The sequence below is a fragment of the Camelus bactrianus genome, chromosome 16, assembly GCF_048773025.1.
Source record: "Camelus bactrianus isolate YW-2024 breed Bactrian camel chromosome 16, ASM4877302v1, whole genome shotgun sequence".
In the NCBI taxonomy this organism is placed as follows: Eukaryota; Metazoa; Chordata; class Mammalia; order Artiodactyla; family Camelidae; genus Camelus; species Camelus bactrianus.
The window spans coordinates 31,064,931-31,086,035 of record NC_133554.1 but is presented as its reverse complement, the minus strand read 5'-3'; the positions used below and the strand labels follow the sequence as shown (position 1 = coordinate 31,086,035).

Here is a 21,105-nt window from a genome sequence, read left to right as displayed (position 1 = left end):
AAATTGGGAGTTTGAGATTTGCAAACATTAACTACTATGTATAAAATAGATTTTTAAAATTCTTCTGTATAGCACGGGGGACTATATTCAATATCTTGTAGTAACCTATAATGAAAAAGAATATGAAAACTAATATATGTATGTATATGTATGACTGAAACATTATGCTGTACACAGAAACTGATACATTGTAACTGACTATACTTCAATTTTAAAAAAAGAAAGGATACTTTTACTTAATTTGTTTATATTCTTTTGTACTGTTCAAATGTTTTCAGGTATATATATTATGTTTTTAAATTAAAGTTTTTATTGAGATAAAAACTTACAGTAAAGTGTGCAGATCTTAAGTGTTAGCTTAATAAATGTTTACACGTGTAAATATCCATGTAACCACTATGTTTCCCGTGCCGCAGGAGAGTCCCTTGTGCCCCTTCCCAGGCAATACTGTTCCCACTAAGATAAACACTATTTTGACTTCTACCACCATTGCTTAGTTTTGCCTGAACTTGAGCTTCATATAAATGGAATCATACAGTATTGTGGTGGCCATGGAGGGTACCTACAGATTTTCTTTAGGAGAACCTACTGTGGGAAGTGTAAGACTGAGAACCCCTAGCCTGCCCCTCTGCAGATCTGCCTCCTGAGCCCGGCTCCCCTGGGCTGCTCCCAGCCAAAGGCTGAGCATGAGGTGCTGGAGCCTGGCCATCCTGCCTGATGGGGAGTCCGGCAGACCACCTTTGCTCAGGTCGGCTTGGCTGAGGCCCTCAGACTGCGCTGCCATCAGGACACTGCCTACTCAACCTTTCCCTCCTGCCCTTCTTTCACAGGTTTTAGACCAGCACTGTGATGTGCCACACTCATTTCCTGCTCCCTCTCCCTTTATTCTTCATGGACTTCTCCCCTAAAAAGTCTCTTGTATGTCTGATTCCACTTTGGAACCTACTTCTCACAGGACCCAAATATAAATATACGTTTTTGTGTAGGCTTCATTTGCTCAGCATTATGACTGTGAGAGCCATGCATGTTGTTATGTGTAATTTGTTCTCTTTTATTGCATAAGTATACAACAGTATATGTATCCATCCTAATGATATTGACATTTGAATAATTTCCAGCTTGGGGCTCTTATTTTAACGTTTTTGTACGTGCATGTCTTTTGGCAAAAACGTACGCTCGTTTCTCTTGGGTATGGGCCGAGGAAGTGGGGTTGCTGAGTCACAGGCATATGTTTAGCTTTAGTAGATACTGTCAAACAGTTTTCCAAAGTGGTGGACCAATCTACGCTCCAACAGCACTTATAAGAGTTCCTGTTGCATCTAATATTTTTATGAATTAAAAAAAAAAAACTCTAGTTCAAAAGATAAAAAACAAATTTCTGTTATATCATCCTAGCTTCATGTTTGAATTACCATTTTTAAAACTGCTCCATACAAAAGATGTTAACATACCCCAAAATGTTAACAGTGGTTATATTAAAAGGAGAAGGGACTTTGACTTTGAGAAATACCTGAAATGCTTTACAACAAGTATATATTTCTTTTACTTTTAATTGGATTGTCTTAAATACTAAATAGAACTAAAAGGCTTATGATGATAACCAGCAGTCTCCTCCTCCACTCCTCCACACCCATCACTCCCACCCCTCCTAGCTTGCACTCCTTTCATTGCTTTCCTGCTTCCAAAGATGTATTGAAATCCCTTATCTGCAGCCTAATGCTCTTTATCCTTGTGGGTTTGTATCTTTTCCAACGCTTTATTGGCATTTAGTGAGATTTCAAGAGGGAGAGGAAATTGATATGATCAATCTACCACTTTTAATCAGAAATACATGCATACAATCCAGGCTGATTTTTGGACAGTATCCCAGTGAATAGGATGTATCAAAAATAGCCAGTGGCTTGTTTTAAAGACATTGTTCTGGGCGGGGGAGGATATAGCTCAAGTGGTAGAGCACACGCTTAGCATGCCCAGGGTCCTGGGAATGGGGATGGTGAGGATAGACTGGGGAAGGGAGCACCCAGAGACTTGGTTGAATTGTTGAAGAGCTAACATAGAGTTAGGAACACCCAGTGTCAGGCTTCTCACCCAGCTGCAGCAGGGTGGAGACAACAACGTAAAGGGCGTAGAGAGTTCGTGCCTGGGGGTCACAGCCCACATCCTGGGGCTGCTCCCTCCAGTCCTGCTTCAGGATAGACTCCACCTGGAAGGAAATCCACCAGAATGTAAAAGCTAGGAACAAGGAAATATACTAGAAATGGCAAATACGTGGACACATTCCTTAATCCTGAGCCCACGGCAGACACAGTTATCCATCACGGCACTCTCTCCTGCGGAGCCCAGAGAGCCTCACACCCTCAGCATAGTGACAGGCACTGCTCATCAGTCAGCGTTGGCACTCAAGGTGGAGCCAGCCACCCTCCCGGGACTAACAGTTTTCCACCCGCTCTCTTGCCCACAGGCAAGCAACAGAGCCTGAAAAGCACATCCCTAATTGTCCCAGAAACTGTACGTCTAGGGAATTGCCACAAACCGGCTACACAGACAGGAGCTGACAGAATTATAAAGGAGAAAGAGGCTGGTTCCTAGGGTCCCTTGAGAGCATGCGCATTCACTTCCAGTGGGACTTGGGCCCTCAGCCCAGGCTGGTCTTACCTTGTTCTTCAACAGGGGCAGGGTCCCCTTCTCTAGGACCTCAGCCACAAGCTGCCGCTCCTCAGACAGCTCTGGGGGCAAAAAAGAGGGTGACTGGCAGAGAGGAAAGGCACGTAATGGGACAGGGCTTCACTGTCTGGTCAGACCTGGGACAAGCATCAGAGGAGGTTCCCGAGAGCCAGATGGGGGTTATTCCAAATGGGCTCCTGCTTTCCTCTTAGCCTGGGGAAGGGGAAGGGGAAGCAGTCCCTCAATCCCTGGCCTGGGGAAGATGGCTAGTTTCTGAAATGTGAAGGTCTATGCCTCACAAAATGTAAAAGGCAATGTATACCCCCTTCCTCCCAAGATTTGATGCCCCACAGGCCCCTCTGCTCAGCGTCTCCTCCAGGCCAGCTCACATCCAAACCCTTCCTCACCTGTCATGGCATCTAGGACATCCCAGATGGCTTCTGCGCGCACTTCTACGAAGATCCCAGCAGCATTAAAAAGGCTGCTTATGAAAAGAAATGCTGGGCCCTCTATCTGTAGCTCACCGGACCTCAGGACATCAGACACCTAGGGCCAGGACAGGGGAGATGAGCCCAGTCCCACGATAGCAGACTGTCTTCAGTGTGTCACCTGCCCTCCCCACGGGCTCCTCTCTCCCTCTGCCCCAGTCCTTCCTTGGGCCTCTTACTCTTTGCTGTAGATCCTGCAGCTGTTCATCCCTGCTGAGGCACTCAGTGAGGCAGCTTAGCACCTCTTTTCGCTCGTCCTCAGTCAGACCCTGGAGGGCTCTCATCATGTCCTGCACCTTCTCCTCCATGTTTCTGAAATCCTCCAAACTCAAGGACTTCCCTGTAGAAGCAGAAATTAAGAACCCAACCCACAGCCCAGCAAGCTCCATTACCTAGGCCCCCATTTTTCTGTCTTTATTCTGGAGACCACCTCTCTGTATCTTCCCTTCTTCTAATCTTTTCCTGTTAAAACAAAGCATCCTTCTTCCTAGACATCCATCATCATTGCCTCCCACTGGCCCCATGTCCACCTCCCCAGCTCAGCCTCAGTCTAGGACCAAATCCAAATTCTTCTCCACCTCCAGGAAATCAAAGCCTACTTAGTCCTTGCCATTCAAAGGACAGTCTCTGGACAGCAGTAGGAGTACTGAAGATTTGGAGGAAATTAGAGCATTGGTTCTCAGCCTTGACAGTGCATGAGACTCACTTGGGGAGTGATTAAAAATCCCAATGTCCACATCAGGCCACATCCCCGGATCAGTTGAATCAGAATTTCTGGAGGTGGGACTCAGGTATCACTAGTTTTAAAGTTCCCCCCAGGTGATGTCTACGTACAACCAATGAGAATCACTGTAGTGTTTAGGGAGGCAGATGCAATCCCCAGACTAAAGCTGAAAACTGCTTTGGACACTGCCCAACCCTTCTCCTCCCAACACACCCCACTACCAGGCACACACACACATACTCAGCTGCCACATCTGAGCTGAACTCCTTGCGGCCACAGGACCCAAGGGTTAGAAGTGCAGCACACAGCTGCACACAGCTGGCACACAGCTGGCCCCCATCCTTACCTAACCAAGGTGAACCACCAACTTTTGCTGCAAAGAGAGGAAGAAGAGTCTTCAGACTAATCTCATAGAGTCTTCAGGTCACCTCCACCCCAATGTGGACATTCTTTTCCCAGTGGTGGAAGTTTTCATTTCTGGACTCTGAGTCCTCATGGCCAATGCCAGGGAGCCTGCATCCTCGTCATTGTGTGTCAGTGACAAAGCACTATATTTGCAGACCCTTTCCTACATCTCAGAGATGGGCAGCCATAGGATTAGGCCTAGAATGATTGAAGGAGAAATGGAAGCCCAGAGAGGGTGCACCACGCCCTCAGCCACTCAGCAAATTTGGGTCAGGGCACAAACTGGAATCTGTCCCCTGACTCCTCTGTTACAGAACTTTGGAGTGACAGAGATGCACTCTTTTGAGCTAGCCAGGCCTTGCCAGGACTGAACCTGCAACTTCTACAACTTCCAGAAATTTTTTTTGAATTTTCTACCCCATCTAGATCTCTCCCTACTTCTTCCCAAGACCTCTTAGGCTGTACAACCCTTATGGGATTCGGGGAAAGACTGAAATTCCAGAGGAAGCCACATTCAGAATCATCAGGATCTTCTAGTCTAGTCCTAGCTCATTTTGAAGTCAGTATAACCATGACTCAGGAAGCTCCAGAGCTGGCAAGCAGCACAGCCAGCACTAGATCGGCCCTGAGATCATCTGACTCCCAGCCCATTGCTCCTTTCACAGCTACTGCTGTCATGTGAGAACTGGCCAGGCAACTCAATTGTGCTTCCTTGGCCAACAAGCCTTCAGTAGGGGCTGTGAGCCCAGGACCCAGCACACTGACCTGCACAGAGCCAACTGAAGTTAGCAGAGCCTGGAAACCCTGGGCTAACATGCAATCCAACCTGCTTCTCCAACAGGCAGACTCTTCTCCTGCCCTGACCACAGTTCCCAGCTGGGTGCATCCTATTACATTCTCAGCACTCATAACTCTATAATTCCAAGCCATTTGTTATTCTCTTCTTAGAACTAGTATCCTTGCCCATTCTGGAACAATGAACAGGGGCCCAGAAGCTCACTCACCTTCTGGAAAGGATTTTGTTTCACCCGAAAAACAAATACCTAAACCAGTCAAAAAAGAGACAGAGAAAGACCAGTTATCACAAAGTCCAGTTCTCTCTCTGTAAGTTCTTCTTTCTAGCTTCTCCCCAGTCTTCCCACCCTGCCCCAATCACACACACACACACACACACACACACACACACACAATACTGGGAGAGAGATGGGAGTTAACACCTCTAGAGAAGAATTAGTGTCGTGGGGGTGCAAGTCCTGGGTCAGTGGTTTCTGAGCAAGCACCCTCCATCCTTCTTCCCAGTCCTGAACCCTCCCTCTTCCCTGGAACTTCCACCCACTTTCAAGCTCACCCGGGGCCCCTCCAGGCTGACACAGAACCTGGCGGAATTGAACCCCACGCACCTCATGTGCTCAGCCCCTCAACCCCAGGCCTTGCTTACTCATCGTCTCCGTGTTGGGGAAGACCAGCTGCTTTATTCGATAGCCCAGGACCTTCTTAGGGGGAATGGTCACTGCCATTTGGTGCTAGGAAAAAGGCGCTCACATTTATTAATCCATAGGTGCTTGACATAGTTATCTTGCCTGATCTCCCAAACAATCCTGGGAGGTAGACATTTTCATCCTTTTTTTTTTTTTAATGGAGGCACTGGGGAATGAATCCGGGACCTCACAAGGTAAGCATGCGCTCTACCACTGAGCTCTACCCACTCCCCATCCTCGTTTTACAGATGAGAAAACCTGGGCTCTGAGAGGGTCAGTACATAAGCCTGTTTTCACAGCAGCAGAGCCGACATTTAAACCAGCATCTGACCCCAAAACTCATGTGGTTCCTAATTCATTCAACAAATACTTATTGAGGACAAAATATGCCTGTTTTGTTCCAGGCATTGTGGCTCCTGCCTTCTGCCTCCTAGAAAGGGAGGCAGGCAATGAACAAGCAAAACACAACCATGAAATTATGAGCCGTGGGAAGCGCTATGGAGCAAATGAAAGCAGAGGATCACTAGAGAGTAACAGGAGAGCAACTTATGATGCCACTAAGCTCAGGTGCCAGAGTCGTAAGAAGGCCAAGGAGCAGGCAAGACTCCTCAGAGAGGTTGAAAGGAAGAGCCGAAGAGCCTGGCGTCTGGACCGGCATCCCCCAGACCTGCAAGGGATGAGCGAAGGCTGACTCTCCCACAGCCCCTGCCTCCCAGGATCCTAACCTTGTATTCATATTGGAGATTCAAAAAATCCATCAGGATCTTCAAAATACATCGCTTTCCACTTTCCGCGGTTTCCTCCTTTGTCGTCTCCAGAGTTTCTGTCACCAGATACAGGTCTTCTTTCATATTCTGGATTGATCGGAATGAAAGGGGCAGTTCCCTCTTCAGCTTCCTGGACAAAGTAGAGGGGAGATGAGAGGGGCCCCACCTCCCAGGAGCATTTATTTCTCCTTCTCCACCAGCTACTTCCTATTTAAGAGTAAGTGCTTCTGAGGCTGGAAAACCAAGGAACACAGCACTCCCTCCCCATTGCTGTTCACTTTACGCCCTGTCAGGGGAAGGGGTTGCAAGGTGGGAGGGGAACCCACTAGCATTTATGGACGCCCACAGTGTGCCAGCACCATGAGACACCTCACGCATCATTCCACTTAACCCTCACCACAACCTTACGTCGTAGGCAGGATTGCATCTACTTTTCATGTGAGGAAATTGAGGCTTTCGAGACAGGTCATGAATGGTCCAAGTTCACACAGCTAATAAGGGTAGAGCTGGGTTTCAAACCCCTGTCGGCATGAGTCCAAAGCCTGTGGTGCCCTTCGCTTGGCCCTGAGAAGGACATCTGCCCAGTCCCCGACACCCCCGTCTCTGAGAGGGTCTCCAGCTCCCCGTGCTGGTTTCTCGGGCCTGGCCGCATTGTCCACACTTGGGGCCCATGAGGCATCTCTCATTCCACAAGGAAATTCATTTTGTGACCTAAAACAACCTGATGGAATTTCTGGTATTTGCAACCAAAAGACACCTTAAGAAAGACTTACATCCCTCCCTGACCTTCCTTTACCTATCCTGTACCCTCCCCACAACTCTGTTTACACATTCCACAAATCCTCACCCTAGAAACAACAGGCATTCTAGAAGAAATTGAGTTCCCTTAGAAAAACTCCAAAGGCCCCTCCCCAGCAATACCCTGGTGGGTAGTAGATCAAAGGATCACTAAAATTTCACCATAAGACTTTCAGTTTTTAATTGAAAAAGGAAAAACAAAAGGCATCCACCCTGCTCAGCGAGAGCTAGCCTAGGAGAACAGTGGGGCCCCTTCCCCTGAGCTGTCCACACTTTCCAACAACTCCAGCCAGGGAAGAAAACACCAATGCCAACAAGACGATTGCTGCTGATGTCCCTCTAAGTCCTTTGGAAAGACCATGCCCTCAGCTATCAGAACTTCTGTGGCACTAGCTTGGTGCCACCCTGGTGGGGTGGGTGGCGGCACTTCCTGTGCAGGAAACGTGCAGGGGCGCTTCAATTTCATTGTGCTTCACTTTAGTTCTCTTACTGAATACTTCCTGTGTGCTGGGGATAAACAGAGAGCTGAGTAAAGTCTGTTCTCAGCGCAGTGGAGGAGAGGGACATGGAAACCAGTGGCTTGCTGCAAGGCAGAGTGAAACACGCCCAAACTCCAGATGTGGGCAGCACAGTATAGGAAAGCAGAGGACAGTGGCCTCTTGAAACCAGCAGGTTTTGGTCCATGCCAGAGTAACCGGTCACTCTGGTGGACAGCAGGGAAGTGAGTGAATTGGGGAAATCAGAAGAAGGATTCTTGGAACCTGATCCTGGAAGAGCGAGAAGGCTTCCTGAGGATGGAGGGGAGGAAGGCGTGCCTAAGTAAAGGAGTGGACTTGGGGAGTGCTGGGAGTGGAGAGAGAGAGGCTGCAGCAGCCAGGGTTCCCCCCCATCTCGGATGCCCGTGGTGCCCAAAATGGGCTCCTCCTGTCTCATTCCCCACTGCAACCCACATCCAGCCTTACCTGTTCTCAAGGGAATCCAGGTATCGCGGGGATATCCAGGTCTTCAATAACGTGGTGCTCCGCTTCCAGGACCTGCTGAATTCCATTTCAATGGGTTTTTTAAGTAATGTCAATGTCTCACTTCCCTTTGAGTCTACGTTGTCCATTAATTGGGATTCAGCCTCTGGGACTGGAAAGAGAAGGTAAAGGTCACACTGAGGCTGACCCAAAAGATCTCCCTCTAGAAAATCCTCCCTGGAGCCCCCCATCCTGGGCTCCCTTATCCCCTTCCCTTCTGAGGAAGCCCCCAGCTGGGACTCTCCAGGAAATGCTGTTCTCACCAGAAATCACCAAGGTCTGAGCCTACTCTGCCACCTTCTTACCAAATGACCTTGGATAAGTCACTTCACCTTTGAATCTGTTTCCTCATCCATAGAAGGAGAATATTAATAGAACCTATTTCCTGTGCTTGAGGAAATTAAATAAAATAATCCAGTTAAGCACTGAACAAAGTGCCTGGCACATATACTAAATGCTCAATAAATGTGAGCTAGTCCTATTTAACTATTTAAGAGGCTGAAATGAGACAAGGAGATGCAAAACGAAAGGATCAGGAACCCCTGACAATTGGGAAATAAAAACGAAGCAGAGTTCAAGCTCCGGTGTTTGTGGGAACTGTGCACGTGTAAAATGAGGCAACCCCGGAGGGCTGCCGGACCTCGAGGACTCTGCCCGGCCTTGCAAAAGGCGTTGCATCAGGGCCTTGATTCCCAGTCAGTTGCTGCCCCAGGGTTAGCGGGGCGCATGTGGAGATGCCGCTGGGCTGAGTGCCTTTCTCTAAGGCCTCCCAGGTCTGAACCCACAGAGAAGGGAGAGAGAGCTTCTACTGCTGGGTATTGGGAAGCAGGGCTGGATTTCCAGATTCGGGGGGAAAAGAACACATTTTGAAACCGGTAGAAACATGACAGACCTAGAAATAGTACCTGAAATCAGTCCTGTGTGTGATACTAATGTCTCAGGGCCCATTTGTTTCTTGAGCAACATAAAAATTTGCATGTACTTTATCAGAGAGAAAGAAAAGTCACAGTAAGAAGAAGGGCAGGGGACAAGAGTCACTTTATAGTCATTATCTCAGCCAGGTGACCAAGGTCAACACCAACAATGACAAGTCAGATTGATAGTACATACCCTTTATGATGAGATGAGAACTGCCATTTACCTCTGCAGTCTTCCCCCAAAACCCATTACCTTAATCTAACCATGAAGAAAAAAACATCAGACAAATTCCAGTATAAGGGCATCTTACCATAGGCCTGACCAGTACTCCTTAAAATTTTCAAGGCCATTGAAAACAAGGAAAATCTGAGATATTGTCACGGCCAAGAGGAACCTAAGGTGACCTAACAACTAAATGTAACATGGGAACAGAAAAAAGACACTAGATAAAAACTAAGCAAATCTGCATAAAGTATATACTTTAGAGGAAAAAAAAAATCCTATGTACACCATCCATACCATATAATTAAAAATAAATAAGTAATCCATTTGAAAAGTGAGCAGGCCAAGTGGCTGAAAATCAGTTCAAATTACCAGTTCATGTCATTCTTAAGGATTTTTTTATTTTTTTAAGTTTGGGTTCACCTCTGCCTCTGCATTTTTTTATGCAAAGAGATAGACTTTCCCTCTAGGGAAGTTAACTGACTTAGTCAAATTTTTTTTTTTTCCATACTGAAAGTTTGCCTCTGCCCCTGGGGAGTAACATGATCATTACAAAACATCCTAGTCTTGGTTTAAAGTTTTGGTTTTTAGTTTTTGTTTTTTTTCTGTTTTCAGTGAACTGGTCATTTGGCAAACTGATTTTTTTGAGAACTAGCTTTTAGTAAACTGAGTCTTGGCAATTTTCTTTTCAGAGAATGGACTCACAGAGTCTTTGAAAAATGCTCATCTGAAATTTTTCTAAAGCCCCTTGCTTGCTTAATTAAACTTCACTGGTGGAAAAGCCCACCACCTCAGAGTAATCCCGGCACTGCTCTTGGTCACATAGCAGCAGTGCCTGGCACAGGACAGGTGCTCTCAAACTGTACAGTGGTGGTGGTAGAATTTTTTTCCATCTGTCGGTCACCAGCAAACTTCCCATTCAGTCATAATCTCCAGGAAACCGGAGGGGATAATAAAATAATGATTGGGGAGAACTCTTATTGACTGCTCCCCTGAGCAGACACTGTGGTAAATGATTTACATAAATTACCTCATTTGATTCTTGCAAGTTTTCTCCAGTTGACAGATAAGGAAACAAACTTAGGTAAAGCAACTTGTCCAGAGGTCACCCAGCCCGTCAGCAGCAGAGCAAGGCTTAGAAGCCAAATGCTGCCAAGCCTGCACCCTTTCTTAACCACTAAGCAAACTGCCTCCATTTATTTATCTATTTAAATGATAAATATATAAACATGTGAGAAGACCTCAGCTAATTTAAAATTATTTACAAAGGGAAAAAACAGGAAATTAAGACTATTTAGGAATAGTTACCAATAAAAATAAATTTCCACTTCCCCTATTCCCTTCTCCCCACGCAGCTCTCCCATACATTTCTTAAATTGAGGTGTATGGACGTGTGCATACGAATTCCACGGTTTCTTTGTTGACTGGTTGACTTGGTTGATAGCAGTGGGGAGTTGAGACTGGGGTAGAGTAAGAGTGGGCAAAGTCTCCTGGCTCCATCTCTCACTCACTTCATACTGACCTTGGAGCCCAGAATCCAGCTTATCAAACAGCTCTTCACCCTCTTCCATCTCCAGTATGTCCTTCAGAGTGAGGTCTGTCTTGTCATATTGGTAGCCAAGAAAACGCTTCTTCTTCTTCACCAGACAGAAGCAGTGGAATCTGTCAGCATCAATGATGCTTCTGACAGCAATCATATCCCCTCCAGGGTCCATCTCTTGGACCACAGCTCTTGCGTTTTCCTCAAATACCATGGGCAATGTGCCTGGACCAACTTGGAAGAGGAAGCCAATTTCAGTTTGGGGGTGGTGGGGTGGATACTGGTTCACGTTTTTAAATCTACCTTTGGCAGCCTGGGGTCAAGAAATAGCTAAAAGTTCTAGACAACCAGGACTTGGAATGATTTGCCTTCCCTGTTTTTAAGAAGGTGTGGTGGTCACTGCACACTAAGGTGGAATGACTACCACAAAGGCCAATTCACCTCTGCCCCTCATGGAACCCTCTGGAGGAAAGAGAGAGCAGTGATTGCCCCAAAAGGAAAATAAGACCTGTTTTCTGCATCTCCCACAGCAGAGTTGCCCCTCGCTCAGAGGGGCCTGAGGGGTGGAAAGGCAGGCCCACCAGCCCCAGCCAGACCCTCACCAGTGTTGATGAAAGAGGACCCGGGAAGAGAAGAGGGGCTTGGCTGCCAGACCTCACATTACCAACCCCAAAAGACAACTCCTTCCCTTGGTTCTGACTCCTGGGCCTCCCTCCCTGCCTATTCTGCAAGGCAGTTGGATGGGTGTCCCCACCAACCATTGCCCACTGAGATGGTGCTAAATTGGCCTCAGAAGGAAGCAAAAAAGGTGGAGTACAAGAGTGGCTTGGAGCTGGATGCCCTGGACAGCCCCCTACACCCAAGTCCTGTCTCCTCAGTTTCTGGTCACCTTCTAAAGGGTCCTCTTATACTTGGTAAAATAAAATGAATCCCCAAACCCCACCTGGGGCATCTCTCCCACCAGCCACTCTCCCCGCCACCCTCTCCTGGTTTACATTGGCCTCTGTACCTCTCCATCTTGCCTGCCCTGCAGAACCCTCCAAGGCCCATCGCAGGTCCAACCTGACACAGTGGCTCCTCCCCTACTTCTGGTCAGTGGCAGCTCTTTGTCCCCACCACACCGAACCCTTTGGGTTCTCTTCCCTCCAAATCTTTCTTACTCTCTCCCTTTCCATCAATCACTCTGCAATTCCTCCCTTTTGAAATCTCTTTCCTTTTCTTCAGGCTCCTTTGCTTCCCTTCTGGGGCCAGGCTTCCCCTCACAAGCTTCCTGGGCTCCATATCCCCCTCCCACCTCTGGCCACCATCCCCTCTGTCCCTTCTGGCTGGTCCAGGTACCTACTCACCCATGCTCCCTTCTCTATCCCTGCCCTGTCATGGTGGTCAGCTCTCAACTCACTCCCAACTGATGAATTCTTCTGGGTGTATGGAAGGGCAGTGCCCAGGGCCCACAGGTCCATCTCAGGGGCCACCCACCTCTTTTTTGTCCTCAGCTACTCACCAAAAATGGAGGTTGTAAGAATCCCCTCTGGGTAAGATGTCTGCACGGTTCCTGTGTCTAAGGAAGCTATAATAAGAGAACAGGAGAAAAAAAAAAAAAAACTAGAAAGCTGGGTGCCCCATCTCTCATTTATCTAAAGATAAGCCACATGATGTCTGGGCTGGAGACAGACAGGCCAAAGGTAAGAAACCAACCCTTCCCTCCTCTTGGACCCAGGAAACAGGTAAGAGATAGATATTCACCTGATATATATTCTAGGTGAGTTTGGGCTACAGAATGGTACAGAATGAGGGATACTGAGCTGTGAGTTCGGAATAGAGAAATAGAATATGGGTACCAACCAAGTGACCGCAGGCAATAGCTATGGCTGTGCCAAGGATATGAAGAGAGAGACCTCATGGGAAAACCAGCGCCCCAGATGCCATGTTTGGGTAGGGGGGACACCAAAGACTCAGGGAACAACAGCAGCAAACACCTGTAGGGAACAGACTGGGCAGGTAAGGAGGACTCAGCCCTGCTGCCCACATCCTCCCTTGTGGCCCTCTCAAGAGAGAGGCATCGCCTGTCCTCTCCACCCACCTCCTCTAGGATGAGCCCTCCGGCCCCATCCCAGTCCTCAGAGACAACCACCTAGGTGAGCCCAGCCTGTCTTCTGGCCCCTGCCTCCCTGAGTTCTGAAAGAACAATTAAGGAGATGGTAATGGTGGTAAAAAATTAACAATAATCAAACGGCTACCATGTGTTAAGTATTTACAACGTGCCAGGCGTTGTGCTAACACTCACAACAGCCCTACGAGGTAATATCCCTATACAAGAGGGGAAGAGACTGAAGCTCAGAGAAGTAACCTGACAAGCCACAAGACTAGTAAGTGACGGACCTAAGATTTGAACCGATTGCTGTTAATGTGCCCCAGATCTTCACCCTGACTGCGCTCCTGCAGATCCATGCAAGCTCCCAGGGTGCCCCCACCCCAGGACTGAGCCCAGGTGGCTGCATGTCTCCTCCCAGTGCGGTGTGGGCCTCCCTCAGGGGCAGGTAGGGAGGCCGGGGAAGGGACTAGGGCAAAGATCCTGCACTCTTCCTGATATCCACTTCCAAGGACACTGTGATGCTGGGCCAGGGCCAGGGAGGGGCCGAGGCTCCAGAGGGCAGCTGCTCCCTTCTACCGGGACTATGGGCCTGTCCCGGGGACAGCAGATGATACTGCACAGAACACGAGGTAAGGACTCCTCCCTTTCCCGGCCATGGGAGCCTAAATAAGTCATGAGGGGTTACCTCTTCCCCTCCCACACCCACTTAGGGCCGGCAGGGGGAAGCGGGAAGATTCCCCTGAAGACACAAAGGCCAGGAGGAGATGTAGCCCTCCAAAGGAAGGAGGAGAAGTGAAATGGGGGAGGAATTCAGAGGAAAGGACTGGGCACCCCTTGGGACTTTATGAAGCCATTGCTGAACTGACCCCTCCCTGGCCATGGCACAAGCCATCCCTCTGCCAGCCCAGCCTGGCTCAGCCAGCCTGTGGAGCCCAGAGGTGTTAAGTCTTGTCAGAGGAAGAGCCAGGATGCTGCTCTCTGGCCGGCTTGCTTGCAGCCTCGGCCAGTTCCCACAGCCCATACAGCCGCTCCAGCTTGCTCTGCGGGAGGGAGGCAGCAGGAGGAGCAGCAGTCCCAGGGTCCCTCCCACCATCCGGAGGGTCGGACTGATGCTCCCACAATCCCATCCCAACTCCGCCCTGCCTCCTCCCCCAGAGCCCTCCAGGAAGCAGAGGCCAGACTCAGGCAAAACAGGAACACATCGTCCTTTATTTGTGTTTTTCAGAATACTGTACAAAGGGAGTAAAAATCCTATTCACACTTTGCTTAGAAAGATTTTGAGGTGAAAGTTCCCTATGATACATGGGGTGGGGGTTGGGGGGACCAGGAGGCAGAAAACAGGGCCAGTGACCTTCCCCGCTCCCTCAGGGCCCTGGCACCCACACTTTCTCGGAAGTAGCACAGACCCAGTCGGATTAGGGAAGAGAGAAAGCGCCTCCTCTCCAGCCCAGGCTCCTGCCCTCCCCTCATTTCCTTAGCCTGAGGAGGCAGCGCCTGCAGGTCACTCCTTCCACTGTCCTGCTTGAGCAGGGACCATGCAGGACTTTGCAGCCCACCAACCCCATCTGGGGAAAGCCTGACAGCCCCATGTGTGCATGCCACACAAGAGACCCCGGCCCGGCGCCAGTCTGCACGTTACCAAGGAAAAGGTTGCAGAAGGGCCCCACCACTCATCATTTCTGTCCCAGTGTCCCCATGCCCCTCACACCACTGCAGACGGTGTCAAATTGGATCCATGCTTAAGATGACTCATGAGCCTCTTCCACCAAACTGCACCAAGCCAAACCAGGAGCTTCAAACCCACAGCAGCTTCCCTTCCTATTACCGCCACCATGCTGTGGGTGAATGACTCCTCCAAGCCTACCCTCTCCCTGACCACTTTCCAAAGAATGAGGCTGGGTCTGTCCCATCCCTCCCCCCATCACTTACACCAACCCCTGCTGCTATGTGGCCCCACTCTTCTAAGTCCCAATTCACCATCCCCACCCCTGCCCCAAACCCCCTCCCCACCTCCACCAGGGCCAGGATGGCTGCAGCCTTGGCCCCCTCACCTCTGGGACCAGGCCGTCCACACCCAGCCCCACATCCTTCTCCTTACCCTCCCCACCCCTACAAGCACCCAGCGTGAGCTGGGTTGTACGGGAGCTGTCTGACTTGGATTAGACAATACTCTACACGGAGGGATGAGGCACTGTCCCACACTTGCTTATATATAAGCGCAAACTGAGTGTCATCCTAAAGACATAAGAATTAAAGTGAAACAGTCTAGAAGCTGTACCGTCCCCTCTGCTCCCCTCACAGGGGTTAAAGTGCTTCAGCAGTCTGAGGATGAGCCAGCGAGCAGGGTGTTTCCCTGGCCTCCTGTCCCATCCTCACAGGTCTGTGTTCAGCGCAGGAGCCCAGCCCATGCCATGACCACCCCCACCAAGTCTCTAACCAAAAGGCAAAAGGGAAAGATCAAAAAATTCAGAAGGGTCAGAGCCCCAGGGGGGCCCACCCCAACCCACTAAAAGCTACTTCAAGTCCGCTACTGGGGGAAGTGAGGGGGAAATTAGTGCCCAGAGGCTCAACCCCCATCTCTGGAGGTGCCCAAAGGCTCCATCTGTCTTCAGCATCGCAGCACAGGCTTCTACCCAACCCCCGCCATGCCGGGCAGGGGAAGGGGCTGCACCCTCAGTACTTATTGATTCCAAAAATCCGGACTCCATGGAGCTGGGGCAGCTTGGGGATGAGCACGCTCATCAAGGACACGGTGTTGAGGATGAAATGGATCTGGTCGTACTTGGTATAGAAGCTGGTGAGGAAGTACCTGGGCGGGGCAGGTTGGGAGAGGTGTAAGACTCTGTTTGGGAGACCCCTTTCTCCCTCACTCCCTGACGGGGAGGGGCAGTTTCCCGACAGCCGACAGCCGAGGAGTTCTGGGCAAGACCCTGGAACAGAAGTAGGGTGGCAAGATCCCTCCAGCTAAAGAAGCGCCCGCTGATCCCATCCCCTTGCTCTACCCAGGCCTGCGGACCCACCTCACTAGCAGGAAGGAAGCCCCAGCCAAGGATAGGCAGGACCAGGGAGGCACAGGCCTGAGCCCAGCGTAAGACCCCGGGATACTGTGACTTCCCTTCCTCTGCTCATTCCTACGCCAAGAGCCAGAGCTGGTGAAGAGTTTAAGCCTTGCGGGGCCCCAGGTTCTCCTCTACCCAAGACACTCACAGCACGATAGGTGTGATGGTCAGGAATTTCCGAGACGCCGTGAACTGGACCCCATAGTCCATCTGCTCCCAGTGGGTTAGCAACCTCGCCTTGCCCTGGTCCGGGGTCTCAAACGGTGTCCCTTTCACCGTGTGCAGGAAGATGTACATGCCCTGGAAGCAGGGGGATCCTTCATTAGAGGACAGAAAAGGCCAAAGGCCATCCAGCTCAACTCCTCCGCCCCAGTCATAGACGTGGGCTCCAGGTGATCTGGAGCTCCTCTCTGCTGGGCAGGGGGATGTGGGCTGGAGGTCAGGCTGGAGCAGCTGGGAGGCTGGCAGGAGAATGAGGAGACCCACTGGGTGAGAGGGCAGGCCTGGCATGAGAACTCATGGAGAGGAGGCAGCCGCAGAACCAGCAGGGAGATGCCACCCCTCCAGCCCGGCGGTGGCCTCCCTGTGCTAGCTGGGAGGGGACAAGCTCAGAGGAAGGAACTATGCCCCTGTTTTCCCACCAAAAGAGTACCAGGTCGCAAGCAGGTGGTGAGGGAGCAGAGAGGGGCAAGAGGGGAAGACGGTTTGAGATCCTAGCTTGGGAAAGAGGTATTTCTACCCTAGGCTAGGCACCTGGGTCCTGCGGCCTCTTTGGGGCCCTTAGTTCAGCTCTCAAAGCCCATCTTCGAGGTCCACAAGCTGCACCGCCCCCCCCCAGACCCTGGACATATCTGAAGACTTTATTCCAATAAGAGGAAGTAGGGCACAGAGATGAGAGCTGGGTCTGGGCTCTGGTGACTGATATTGTCAGCCTGTCACGCTGTCATCTGGCCCATGTTTGGGGGGGCTCCTCCTACTTCTCGGCCTCGCCCAAGGGCGGGCAGCAGGCAGGCCCTCACCATGTTGTGGATGAGGTTGGTGAGGGTCCAGACGACGGGGACGCTCACAAAGGGGATGCTGAGCAGCACGACGTGGAGAAGCCCAATGGCCAGCACGTAGGAGAGCCAGATGCCGCGGCTGTTCATCACCCGCGTGTTGGGGTTCACCTCGCTGTGCGCTGTTCCCACATTCATCCTGCTGCCCCTCTCCTGCCGCTGTTCTGCAAACAAGCAGCACAGGTGAGACGGGTCACACCACTTTCCCTGCCCCCTCACATCCTCCAAATCCTGCTCTCCCAGAGAACTCCAAGCTCTTCTACCATCTTGAGTCTCCAGTGAGGAGGCCAGAGAACGTCCGTGTAGACTTAAATCTGTTCATTTCCCACCGCTGGACTGGGATAAACACCAACCTGCTCCACACATCATCCAATCAGGAAAGTGCCCTTCCAGGCACTGGGACTGCCTGGGCGGTTAGGTCATCAAGAGGCATCCAGCCCCAGAGCAAAGAAACCACTGCCCGTCCCTCAGTCTCACCCTCCAGAGGGCTCTCTTCCCACAAAGTCCAGTGGAGAAGAGGCCTGGTCCCTAAGCATCATTCAGTGTAACCCTGCTGGACTCTGTCTCATCGAGGGTCTGATATGGGACATCTTCTACCCCTGAGCCCCCCACCCTCCCCTTCAGAAGGAATAAAAGGAGGTAAGAGCTCGCAGTGGTGGGTGAAATATTTGGGGGTCACTACTTCTACCCATCCCTCCTAATTCTCCAGTCCTGGGTCTCCCCCAGCCCTGACCCAGGAGGACTGGCAGGGAAGAAAGAGAGAAAGGGAAGAAAAGAGAAAACAGATGAGAGACAACCTTTGCCCAGACCTGGAAGCCTCCTTCTTGGTGACACAAAACAACCCATCCAGATGTTTTATCCATTTGGCAGCCACTCAGTCTAACCCTCGTGATGCTACTCACTCTGCTGCCAAACCACCATGGCCCTTTTCCCCACTAGAGGAGTGGCAAGGATAGAGGACGTGGCCAACATCTACAGCTCCCACGGGTGCCTGGAACCCATATCAACACACCTCTCCCAAGGACACAAAAGCACACCTGTGGACTCACTCCTGGCCCCTTTCCTCTCTGTCTCCTCATCCTCACCTCGGCCTCCTTTCCCCTGCATCTGTTTCCAGGTGTAAGTTAGCACCATACCTTCCCTGCCCAGCTCCAAGGGTAGAAGTCCTACAGCAGGAGGAACCAGGAGAGCTGCCTTTGATGCCCAGGAAACAATATAGCCCAGTTGCATTCCTGGATGCAGGTAAGGAGGGGAGGGAGCAGTCCCTTGTCCAGAGCTTAGCTGTCCCCAGATCCCTGAGGGCCCTGTGGCCAGCAGGAGGCAGGAACAGATGGCATCTTTGTACTGGCTCACCTCCCTAGCTGAGGGAAGATTCTGTCTGATAAAGACCCTAAGGTCATCACCATGGTAACAGCTCCACCTTCCTTGAGGATGTTAGAAAGGAGTCCCAGCTGAGGGTATCCTGAAGTGCCCAGAAGGCCACCTCCTTCACGCTGCTGAAACAAACCCCCTCAGACTCAGGTGCCCTCTGTCTCTGGCTAGGATCCCAGAGCCTGTCTAGGAGCCGGAATTCTCAAGGATCAGTTCCCTACTTCCAGGATAATGGGAACAAGTTCCTTCTTTTCAGGTGGCACCAAGCTTAGAGACCTCAGGGGAAATGTGACCCAAAACACACCTTCCCAACATACAAACACACATGACATGGCCCAGGGTGCATCCCAGAAGTAGTGATGCTCCTGGGGCCCATCAGCCCAGCCCATTAAGCTGGGTAACTGGGCCCAACAGAAACCCAAGGAACTAGAAAACTGGGACTGGCTCGGTTGTTTACCTTCCAGGGCCTTAGGGCTTCAGTTACCCTAACACAGCTCCTGGGACATTCAAAAGCCTCCACTTGGCAGGAGGAGGAGGGGGAGACTGGCTAAGAAGTCTAGGAGGGCTCTGAAAGACTTAACTACTGATTAAGGAGAGAGGAAAAAGTTCCCTAAGTCTGACCAGAAACTGCTGCCCCTCCCCACTTCTCCCTACCCTAGACCTACCAGGGTATAGGAGTAGCCAGACCTGTAGCCCTCCTAGTATTCTGTCCAGGAGTGCCAAGAGCCTTGCTGAGTCCCAGATCATCCTACACTCCTTTCTGGCTGTAACAGGGCATCCAACGAAGTCTGATCAGTCTAGGAGGGATCCAGACCTTTGACTTAACTGACCACCCTGGGAAGCTTCTTCCTGTAGCCTTCCTGAACACTAGGTGCCCTGACAGCAGAAAATCCCAGGAGACCCCCCCCCAAAAAAAGACAGAAGAGGTCAATAAATTAAGAAAAAGACTGGTAGCAGGAAGCCCTCTTGAGACTTGTGTGTGACTAAGGGTACATATCACGTCCACTAGTATAATAACCAATTGCCCATGGCCCGGAAGGGGAGAAATGGGGAGAAGCAGCTGGCAGAGGTGGAGTAAGCGTACAGCAGCTGAGGCAGAAAAGTTCTGCCGCCATAGCTGGCAGGTGGCTGCCCATGCCAGTCCCTGATGTGGTTTCATAACCTGCCTCAAACCAGAGCCTGCAGCAACTCTGTTCTGTTAACTACTTTCTTGCTGGTAGCTCTTTCCTACTCCTTCTCTCCCTTCCCCTCTGGCTTCCTACACAAATATCCCTGCCCAGCCTGTCTGACACCTAAGCCAAGGCCACAGTGAGAGCAGCCAGATGAGCGCTTCCTAATCTCTCCCCTAAGCAAGGGCAACAAATCTTTTGCCTTCTGGGTGAGCAGCACAAAGCATCCAAGCCCACAATCTGGACCCCAACGGGGAGTCCCTGGCAGCACGCCACAATGCCATGTTTATTCTGCCCACCCCACGACCCGTAGGGCCAGTGGCTCACCTCTCAGCTCTGGCCCTGTCTTGAACTCGTGAGGACGGTGAGAATGGAAAGGTGGCAAGTACAGGAGCGAACCCACACTAGCACCGGGAGAGAGTGAAGCGAGGAGACGGAGTCCTCACTATTGTTGGGGTTTTCTGAGTGGGACTTCAAGCCGGGGGGGGGGGGGGGGCTCTGCTCCGTTCCCGGGCTGGGACCTCCCACTCGGAGCTTGGCCAGATCCGCAGCCCCACCCCGAGCCCCTACGCGTTCACCCAGCCCTGGAAGAGGCCAAACCTTTATCCCCGAAGCCCAGCTGCTCCCCGCCCCCACCCCCAGTCCGAGCGCTCCTCCGCGACGCCCCGGCCTCGCACACTTTCTTTTCCGTCTGGCCATCCCTTCGACTGATGTACCCCCCTCCTCGGCTGACGCACCCCCTCCACCTCCGCTCATACAGTCCCGGTCCCCTCCAAACCCGGGCGCCTCCCCAGCAGCCCCCACCTCCTTCCCGGCCCGCTTCTAGCCTCAGGAGGCTCCCGGTTCATCCACTCCGAGGCTGCCTCTCCGGACTCACGGTGCGGGGCCGGAGGTCGAGGGCCCGGGAGGGGTGCCCGGGGGCGGGGGGCCGCTGCTGCTCCAGCAGCTGTAATAACCCGCGGCAGCAGCTACCCTGCTGGCAGCTCTGGCCGAATCAGCGCCCCGCGCCGGCCCCCATTGCGTCACCGCCCAGCGCCGGCCCGCCCGACGCCTCCTGGGAGTTGTAGTTTTTCCCCCCTGCTCCAGCCCAGGCCTCGCTGGGGCCGCACGGAGGTTTCGGTAGTGCGCCATACAAAGATCTGATCGTGTTGCTTTGGTGCATAACAATTCCTGCTTTGGCGTCCGCGGGCTTCATGAGGGGTTTACTCTTGCCCGGTTTGGCAGTTGAGGAAACTTGGAGTTTTAATTAACTTGCCATAGGTTGCCTCTGGGTCCCAACCTGGACCAAAACCCAGAGATTCTGACCCCAAGTCATAATTTTTCAGCTACACCTCAC

The 21,105-nt window shown here is 51.3% G+C and overlaps 2 protein-coding genes across 7 annotated transcripts; both read right to left on the bottom strand.

The window, feature by feature from the left end:
- Positions 1-1,794: 1,794 nt before the first annotated feature.
- GSDMB (gasdermin B) lies at positions 1,795-12,682 on the bottom strand. Its single transcript, XM_045520737.2, has 11 exons — positions 12,525-12,682; positions 11,006-11,257; positions 8,287-8,455; positions 6,485-6,656; positions 5,720-5,804; positions 5,286-5,324; positions 4,223-4,249; positions 3,332-3,492; positions 3,072-3,210; positions 2,656-2,726; positions 1,795-2,203 (listed from the first exon to the last, which is right to left on the bottom strand). The coding sequence occupies exons 2-11, from the start codon at positions 11,235-11,237 to the stop codon at positions 2,060-2,062; spliced, it is 1,239 nt and encodes a 412-aa protein (XP_045376693.2). The 5' UTR covers positions 11,238-11,257; positions 12,525-12,682; the 3' UTR covers positions 1,795-2,059.
- Positions 12,683-14,303: 1,621 nt separating this feature from the next.
- On the bottom strand, positions 14,304-20,783 carry ORMDL3 (ORMDL sphingolipid biosynthesis regulator 3). Of its 6 annotated transcripts, none has more exons than XM_074342897.1 (4): positions 20,647-20,783; positions 17,194-17,393; positions 16,323-16,474; positions 14,304-15,924 (listed from the first exon to the last, which is right to left on the bottom strand). In XM_074342897.1, exons 2-4 carry the CDS (start codon positions 17,365-17,367, stop codon positions 15,789-15,791), a joined length of 462 nt encoding a protein of 153 aa, XP_074198998.1. In that variant the 5' UTR covers positions 17,368-17,393; positions 20,647-20,783; the 3' UTR covers positions 14,304-15,788. The 6 variants fall into 6 exon arrangements, with proteins under 6 accessions (XP_074198998.1, XP_074198997.1, XP_074198999.1 ...); XM_074342896.1 differs by having other exon boundaries at positions 20,574-20,763; XM_074342898.1 differs by having other exon boundaries at positions 17,194-17,388; positions 20,574-20,763.
- Positions 20,784-21,105: the final 322 nt, after the last annotated feature.